The 9,137-nt window shown below is 62.0% G+C and overlaps 1 protein-coding gene across 1 annotated transcript; it reads left to right on the forward strand.

Moving 5' to 3' along the window:
• Nucleotides 1-2,420: 2,420 nt before the first annotated feature.
• GPR88 (G protein-coupled receptor 88) lies at nt 2,421-3,590 on the forward strand (the record flags this gene model as incomplete). Its single annotated transcript, XM_079760310.1, has 1 exon — nt 2,421-3,590. One exon carries the CDS (start codon nt 2,421-2,423, stop codon nt 3,588-3,590), a length of 1,170 nt encoding a protein of 389 aa, XP_079616436.1.
• Between the last annotated feature and the right edge of the window lie 5,547 nt (nt 3,591-9,137).

The raw sequence follows: 9,137 nt of genomic DNA on the forward strand, positions 1-9,137 counted from the left end.
GGAAAGGGTGAAAAGGCAGCTCAGGAAAGAGGGGCCTTGCCGACCTCACGGATGGACACCCCGGCGCGAGCGAGGCCGCGCTGCCCCCCTCCACACGTGCCGATGGAGAAAAGGACCTCCCGGGAGCGGGTGACGAGGCAGACGCCTGGCGCCGGGCCATCGCTGTGGAGATGCCAGTGGAAATGTCAGGTGCAGGCGACCTGAAGATCACAGTTCAGTTAACCCAGAAAAGACACATGGAGATGGCCCTGGCCGGTGTGGCTCAGTGGGTAGAGCATCAGCCTGTGGACTGAAGGGTCCCGGGGTTTGATTCCAGTCAAGGGCACATGCCTGGGTTGCGGGCTCCATCCCTGGTAGGGGGCTGTGCAGAAGGCAGCCAATCCATGATGCTCTCCCATCATGGATGTTTCTCTCTCTCCCTTTCCCTTCCTCTCTGAAATCAATAAAAACGTATTTTCACAAAAGACAAATGGAGAGGCTTAGAACTTCCAGGAGGAGAATGAGGCCGTGGGCTTGTTATGCTGTTTTGTTATGAAGTGGAGTCAGCGGGGCCACCTGGATTGTGGGTAATGGACGACCTGGGTCACAGCACGGACCCGTCACTGTGTGACTCTGGGTAAGTCGCTGACGGCCTTTGGGTCTCCGTTTTCTTCTCTGCAACAAAGTCTGACTCCGCGGGTCCAAACCGTTCCTAACACGTTTCCAAGGCACGCGGGCGCTGCTGGCCGGGGTCCCTGAGTGGAAACTGATCTGACAAGATGAACATGACCCAGGACAGGCCGGCTGATGCCCGGCTTAGGGCCCAGGTGTCCGGCAACCCCACCCTGTGTTTCCCCCATAATACCACGGGGGGGGAATAAAATAAAATGATTGTCCCAGTGAAAACGGATTTATTGGGGGATGAGTTTAGTCGCATGCATGTGCCGGAGTCCACGCCAGCCGCCAGCCTGCTGGGCCGGGCCGCAGGGGCCGACGTCTGAGGAGGCATCGGCGGACACTGTGGGGTATTCTGGGTCCTTGCTCCCCCATTCCCGTTTCTCACCTCTGACCCTGTCATTTTCACCCTGTAACCTTTTCATGACTGAAACACAAGCCAAACCCCGAAAGGAGCGAAAGGAGCGTGGCGATGAGAAGAGGAAAAAAATCGAAATTCTGATTTAAACAGGGACTGGGGGAGGGGGGGGCGTTTCTGGGGATAATTACCCATGTCCCTCCGCACCAGAGAAAAAATAAATTTCCATTAGAATAGAAAGGAATTCTCCCTGAAAATGTGGGGCGGAGGAGGTCAGTCCTGGGGACTGGGAGTATATGGCCCCTGAGAGAAACCTTCACCCCAGCATGCATCAGTCTGATGGAAGGCCCTGGGGCGGACGGGCGGGGGAGTGTACTGAATTTTATTCTCGCACTGAAGGGATGGGAACAAAAGCGAAGGAGAACGAAGCAGGGTGGAGAGCGAGGTGATGGAGAGAACGGGAGAAGACGAGGCAGAGGAACTTGTTAATGACAGGACTTTCCAGGCAAGGTGTCTTCCTTTCTCAGTGAGACGCTGCTGAATAATTCATGCCGAGGAGGAGACTGCCTTCCCGGTGATGGATAGCTGAGCAGGAGAGCGCGTGAGTGGGCTCACCCCACCAGCCGCCCCTCTTGCTTCGGAGCGCAGGGCGGGTGCGCCTGGCTCCTGCGGCTCCTGCTCGGCAGCCCGGCATCCTCGCTGCCTCCTGCCCGCCCGCCAGCCCAGCAGCCCACCGTCTGGGCCCCGCAGCCCGCCTGCCTGTCCCCAGCCCGGCTGCCCGCGGAGGAGGAGGCTCCGGCAGCTGCTGGTTCTGCCCAGGACCATGTGCGTGGATGCTGCTGGGGAGAAGCGGGCACTGGCTCCTGGCACTGGTCCCAGCTGAGTTTGTCCTGCGGGTCTGGGGACCACAGATGCTGCCACTGAGGAGGCATTTCTTGGCGTCTCTCCCTCTGCATCTGCCGGCTAAGGACGAGCCCACAAGTAAGGTACCCCAACTCCTTTCCCCGCCCCCCGCATTTTCCCCAGCGGGGATACCTCCACTTTCTCCTGGGAACTAGGGGCTCCACCTGGCAGTATTCCTGTGTGTGTGTGTGTATGTGTGCGTGTGCGTGTGCGTTTTGGGGGGAGAGGGAGGCTGTTCCGGGCACAGCTGTGCGCCCGGCTTCCCCGGTGCCTGCTGGCCCAGGAGACATTGACATTCCCGAGGCAGGCACCTGTCAGCTGCCACCCCCGTCCTCCTGCGCGGCCTCCCCTCCCCCAGCCGCGCTCCTGCCCCAGCCCTTTGTGTCGGTGACGGTGACGGAGCTGACGGGTGCCTTTGCCCTCCCGGCAGGCGGCGTCGGGATGGGCCGGGCGCGGGGCCCGCGCTAGCCCAGCCCGGCCGGCGAGGTGCGAAGCGCGCGCCAGGATGACCAACGCGTCCTCCGCGGCGCCGTCCTCGGCCGGGGGCTCGCTGCTGCTGCTCTGCGAGGACGAGGAGGCGTGGGCGGGCCGGCGCATCCCCGTGTCCCTGCTGTACTCGGGCCTGGCCCTCGGCGGCACGCTGGCCAACGGCATGGTCATCTACCTCGTGGCGTCCTTCCGCAAGCTGCAGACCACCAGCAACGCCTTCATCGTCAACGGCTGCGCCGCCGACCTCAGCGTGTGCGCGCTCTGGATGCCGCAGGAGGCGGTGCTGGGGCTGCTGCCCGCCGGCGCCGCGGGGCCGCCCGGGGGCTGGGACGGCGCGGGCGGCCGCTACCGGCTGCTGCGGGGCGCGCTGCTGGGCCTGGGCCTCACCGCGTCCCTGCTGTCCCACTGCCTCGTGGCCCTGAACCGCTACCTGCTCATCACGCGGGCGCCCGCCACCTACCAGGCGCTGTACCGGCGGCGCCACACGGCGGGCATGCTGGCGCTGTCCTGGGCGCTGGCGCTGGCGCTGGCGCTGCTGCTGCCGCCCTGGGCGCCGCGCCCCGGCCCCGGCCCCGGCCCCGGCCCCGCGGGCCCGCGCGTGCACTACCCCGCGCTGCTGGCGGCCGCGGCGCTGCTGGCGCAGACGGCGCTGCTGCTGCACTGCTACCTGGGCATCGTGCGCCGCGTGCGCGTCAGCGTCAAGCGGGTCAGCGTCCTCAACTTCCACCTGCTGCACCAGCTGCCCGGCTGCGCCGCCGCCGCCGCCGCCTTCCCCGCCGCCCCGCGCGCGCCCGGCCCCGGCGCCCCCGCGCGGCCCGCGCCCGCGCCGCCCCTGCCGCCCGCGCTGCAGCCCCGGCGCGCCCAGCGGCGGCTCAGCGGGCTGTCGGTGCTGCTGCTGTGCTGCGTCTTCCTGCTGGCCACGCAGCCGCTCGTGTGGGTCAGCCTGGCCCGCGGCCTCGCGCTGCCCGTGCCCTGGGGCGTGCAGGCGGCCAGCTGGCTCCTGTGCTGCGCGCTGTCCGCGCTCAACCCGCTGCTCTACACGTGGAGGAACGAGGAGTTCCGCCGCTCCGTGCGCTCCGTCCTGCCCGGCGTCGGGGACGCGGCCGCCGCCGCCGCCGCCGCCACCGCCATGCCCGCCGTGTCCCAGGCGCAGCTGGGCCCCGGCGCCGCCGGCCAGCCCTGGTGACCCGGCCGGGCCGACGGAGGCCGAGAGCCCGGCGCCCGGCGTCCTGGGTGCCCGGCGCCTCGCGCCCTCGGGAAGGGTCCCCTGATCAAAAGGCTGCTGCGCGAAGCCCAGGAAATTCTTGGTGCGAAGATTTCCCCCTCCACTCCCAACGGGGGGAGGGGGAGATACGCGAACCGAGGTCTCTCCCCCTAAATGGGGTCCCCAGAGTCATGTGGGGCGGGCCCTGGTTTTCACCCCTGGTTTCTGTCGTTTAAGGAAATTCTAAGGTCCAATACCAGAGACTTCCAGGATTTGCGAAATGACCTTTAACCAGAGCCAGTTCATTGATTCCAACAGTTTTGGAGAAAGAGCTGGGGCAACGGAGGACCCTCCCCGCGCTCCCCGCGCTCTGACCCGCGGGACGCGCCCTGAGCCGCCGGCGGTCCTGGCGGCAGGAATGAGTGGGTGACAGGTGGTCGGAGCACCTTTGTGGGCGCACCTGAGGAGGGAGGCGGCTGGCGCGCACCGGGAGGAGCTGCATGAAGACCTCAAGCCCTTTATTCTTAAAAGGGTTTTTATGAAGCAAAAGCATTCCTGAAGGAGATAGGATCTTAGCCAGTGAGAAAAAACAAAAACACACCGCAGGTACACTATTTTATAGTCCCTTTTGCACTTCTCAGACTGAGACATGGCCTGGGGTGGCACAGTGAACGTTTCCCATTGTGCCGCTGGCCGCTCTGCGCCTGCCATGGAGCCTGACGCGTGGGAGGCGTACCTGCGTCAGGAGCCCGTGTCCGGGCCCTATAGCATGCACACTTGCAACCCTCTCATCCTGCAGTCCGCTCACTCGCAAGAGGGGTGTGATTTGCAGCCTTGAACTCTGTACTATAACGGTTGCTACGGAGAGCAAGTTCCTCTGTGTTTTTTTTTTTTCTTTTTCTTTACCATTTAAAATATCTCAGTGCACAGGCTGTGACTGAGCCCCAATGATATGGCGACTGCATAGCTACCGTCGGCTGCTGTTGCATGCTCCTCCACGCTAGAACTTATGGGCGGGCGGTCTACTAAAGCCGTGGTCGGCAAACTGCGGCGTGCGAGCCATGTGCGGCTCTTTGGCCCCTTGAGTGTGGCTCTTCCACAAAATACCACGGCCTGGGCGAGTCTATGTTGAAGAAGTGGCGTTAGAAGAAGTTTAAGTTTAAAAAATGTTGCTCTCAAAAGAAATTTCAATCGTTGTACTGTTGATATTTGGCTCTGTGGACTCATGAGTTTGCCGACCACTGGACTAAAGCAATACCGCGAGACAAGGACGCTGCACGTCTGCCCAGGCCAGGAGAGCGGCGTGTGGCTGCCCAGAGTCCTTCTCGCCTTGGCCCGATTGATGAGAGAGCGCCCAGTTGGGACTTTATCTTGCCAATGGAACCGCAGTCAAGATGGACCAGTAACGAGGCCTGCTTTTAGGGTCTCGGCAGGCCACCCCCGTTAGGAGGCAGTGCGTTTCTTAGGCAGTTCGTATGTGTTACCGGGACATGAACATCAATACCGTGTCTGTTACAGGGGGTGGAACAAACTCAGTTATATGAGGGCGGTCTCAGAGGGCGGTCTCTCTGAAATGTATGATTTGAGGCTGGTCATGTTCACCTTTGTTTACACGCTGTGCTTAGGGACACTGGGAAGGCACAATGGTGTGAAATCACTTTAGGTCATGAGATTGGGAAGAGACTGCCGATCGAGGCTGTCAGCAGTCCGACTGCTCACTACATCCCCCATGGGGCCGAGCAGCCCCCATGAACGGGGTCACGTTTTGTCGCCCTCGGGACATTGTAAGCTGGGAGGGTGGGGACACGTGCCTTTGAATGACGGGAGTTGCAGGAAACTGGGATGTGTTTGTAGTAAAACCAAGCAGAACGAACATGTTAACGCCAATAACAGGTCAGCAGTCATTTTATTAATCTACCTGGCCCCCCCCCCCCACCTGTAGTGCATGCACCGTTTCTCTTACGAAGGTTGCATCTGTTCCCATTTCCCTCGATTCGAATGATTAAAGTGGAGACTCCTGGTCCTCTGAGTTTCCCTCTGCCTCTGTCTCCTTGCACGCCCCCCTGTCCCCGTAACAGGCGACACCGTGTCCCGGGCACCCGTGCTGGAGGCACGCTCTTCGTTCCGGCTGGATTTATTTTCAGTTTCCAGGTTGACCCCCACCTTAGAGAACAGCACGGGGATGTGGGCGCAGGTTCCTGGCTGCGAGCAGGAGTCATTGGGGGTGAGGTGGCAGCAACGACAGAGCTAAGGATTTTCCTCTGGGGCGGGGGCTGGGCACCCTCTTCTAGATCTCCAGCAAAAAGGTCTTTTAATGAGGCCTTTCTCCTGGTTTCTCACGGTGGATGCTGCAAACGAGATCTCCCGATGCTTCTATACAATATTTGCCGCACGTGTGAACTTAGCTCCTCACGCACCTCACACCCCTCCAAATTTCCATCTCCTGCCAGCCCAGCGCTGGGCGGAAGACCCCCTTTAGGCTACACTTGGGGGTGATTAACTCCGAAGGACTGGTTCGCTTTTAACTTCCCAGCAGTGTGGAGTCTGCATCGCCTCTCCAGGGCCCTGGCTGGGATGCCCGCATTACCGCTTTTGTGGATTGCGTTCGTGGAGACTGCTCTTATTCAGAGGAAAGCACATATTATCCGCTCTGAGAGCAGACTCCTAATCGCTGTCGTGTCTACCTTGTTTTTTTCTTGGGGGATGTGCCTGCTAAGACTTAGAGCCGCCCCTGCCCCTTGCTGAGGTCTAGGATGTAATGGGTGTTTTTCCCGACAACCTCCCTCCTCCCCCTCCAAAATGAAGTAAGTGCACAGACAAGACTTTGGGTTTGTAGAGAGGCGTCCACGTGTGTTTTTTGCTTCACACGCTACAGGGAGATTGCCAAGGTCAGGCAAGTGGCCCAAGGCTCAGAAGGAGGGAGGAAGTGTTCCCTGACGGAGGCACTGTCTCTTCGGGAGGACCCAGGGGGAGGGGGGAGCTGGGAGGGCCCCCTTTAGCTCTGCGCACCAGCGGAGCACTGTCGGCCATGTCCTCAGTGAACCCTTTCCACCTGTTCCGTGCGCCTGGCGGCCTCCTGCCTCACCTGCACCTGCTCCTCCTCCTCCCAGGGACCCCGACAGGCTCGCCCGGCTCCCCAGCCCCAGGAGCTGTCTTGACGGGGGAATCGGGGACCTAAACGACACCCAGGCACATTGGGAAGCGCTGCAGATGTCTTGCTCTCAGACGCTGAGAAATCCTTATGGGTGGGGAGGCGAGCGGGGGGCTTCAGATGGAGGGCTTCGTCAGCAGGAACGGGGGGGGGGCTTTCAGTACTTCGAGGGGGTCTCACACGTGTGTGTGGACTCAGCGCCCAGGTCCCAGCTCTGCCACACCCAGCTCTCCCGCGGGCACCGTGCCCACCGCCCACATCCAGCAGGGCACCCAGGGCTCCGAGCGTGCCCGCAGGGGCCTGGTCCTGTCTGGGCAGGGAGTTCCCAGGTTCCGGGTGCCAGTACCTGCTGATGGGGCCCGGGCCCCAGCCTGGCACATTTCCTGGGCCTCCTTGCCCCATGGGGAGGAGCGTGGCCAGAGGAGGTGGGAGCAGGCCCTTTAAAGCATGAGACCCGAGTGGGACCCAGTTTCCTGAGTCTGAGGGCGATATTGGGCTCCCGTAGGACCTTCCCGGGAATCCTCTCCTAGCGGCTCCCACCTGCTGGGACGCCTTAGGCAGGTGCACCCGTGGGTTAATCGCGGCCTAACCCGCAGGTGAGAGGGTGCGGGGGAGGCAGTGGGCCCGATGTGGGTGGGATGGGGGAACACGGGTCACAGGGCAGCTTTCTCCGCTTGTGAAATTTCTCATAATGAAAAGTTTTAAAGAGCGAAGCCAAAACCCAGGAAAAAAAAGAAGAGAAAAAGTAAAAAGAAAAGGAGGCAGCATGCCTGAGGTCAGGGCAATGAGGTTAGGCGCTGGAGCAACGCTTCTGTCCGACTCTGAGCGTAAAGAGGGGAACAGCTGGGCCGGGGGAAGAAATCAGATTTTTTAAAAAATGTTTTTGATTTCAGAGAGGACGGGAAAGGGAGAGAGAGAGAAACATCCATGATGAGAGAGAATCGCGGATTGGCTGCCTCCTGCACGCCCCACACTGGGGATCGAGCCCACAACCCAGGCGTGCCAGCGGGGCTCTGGCTGGGCTCAGCGGCACCCACTTTCGGTCTGCAGGCCCCACACACCTGCCAGGCATTGACCGGCTGCGGGCTGGGCCAGCAGGTGGCCGGGCGTACTCTCGGGGTGTTGGCCCCAGGGTCGAGCTTTGAGGCACCCCAGCATCTGCGGGTGCTGCCTGAGCCACAGTTTCTGGGAGGCCGCTCGCTCCTCTTGGTAGGACACCATCGTTTTAGCAATGTTGTAAAAACAGCGGCTGTAACTGCCACGTCGGTTTCTCAGGAACCAGGGTGTGGGGCATCCTGTCCCTGGTCAGGCTCAGTCACATTCCCACCGTGTCCTCTCTGGACCCAGTTCCCCACCCAGGCGGGCCCGCGGTTCATTACAGAAACAGCACCCCCCAGGCCCTCTGAACCCTGAGCGGGGTGGAGAGGGAAGGAGAAACGCTTTGTCTCAGAGAGCCCCCCCCCCCCCCGCCCCCCTTCAGCCCTCACAGAAGAAGTCTTTCTTTCGGGAAGACGTGAGACCAGGGGACTCCTCTGCAGAGGTGAGAACCTGGGCGCAGAGAGGAGGGCGATTTGCTGCAGCTAAAAGCAGACCCCCCCCCCCCCCCAGCATTGGCGTCAGGTGGGCTGCCGCGGGGCCAGAGGCACCTGGGAGCCTGCAGCCAGGCCCCTCCTGACCGCGCTCGCTCCTGGGGGGGACGCTCCCACTGAGACAAGGGAGGCGTCACTGTTACATTGGGGGTTGCAGCCATTTGCCCCAAGTCATTACAGAGACAGCCCCGAGGCCCTCTGCACCCCGAGGGCAGGGGGGGGGGGGAGGGAAGGAGGAACGCTTTGTCTCAGAGAGACCCCCGCCCCCCTTCAGCCCTCACAGAAGAAGTGAGTCTTTCTTTCGGGAAGACGTGAGACCAGAGGACTCCTCTGCAGAGAGGAGGGCGATTTGCTGCAGCTAAAAGCAGACCCCCCTCCCCCCCCCCCCCAGCATTGGCGTCAGGTGGGCTGCCGCGGGGCCAGAGGCACCTGGGAGCCTGCAGCCAGGCCTCGCTCCTTGGCGGGGGGACGCTCCCACTGAGACAAGGGAGGCGTCACTGTTACATTGGGGGTTGCAGCCATTTCCCCCATCATTACAGAGACAGCCCCAAGGCCCTGTGCACCCCAAGGGCGGGGGGGGGGGGAGGGAAGGAGGAACGCTTTGTCTCGGAGACCCCCTTCCCTCCCCACAGAAGCCAGCCTTTCTTCCTCGGAAAGCCGAGACCCGAGGACGCACAGGGGGAGGCTGAGCGCAGAGGGAGGAGCGCACAGAAGGAGCGACAGGAGAGACATGAGCAGCTTTCATGCCGACTGGGCCAGTGGCGAGCGCCAGCGTGAGCATCCCGAGCG

Source organism: Cnephaeus nilssonii, assembly GCF_951640355.1.
Source record: "Cnephaeus nilssonii genome assembly, chromosome: 21".
NCBI lineage: Eukaryota > Metazoa > Chordata > Mammalia > Chiroptera > Vespertilionidae > Cnephaeus > Cnephaeus nilssonii.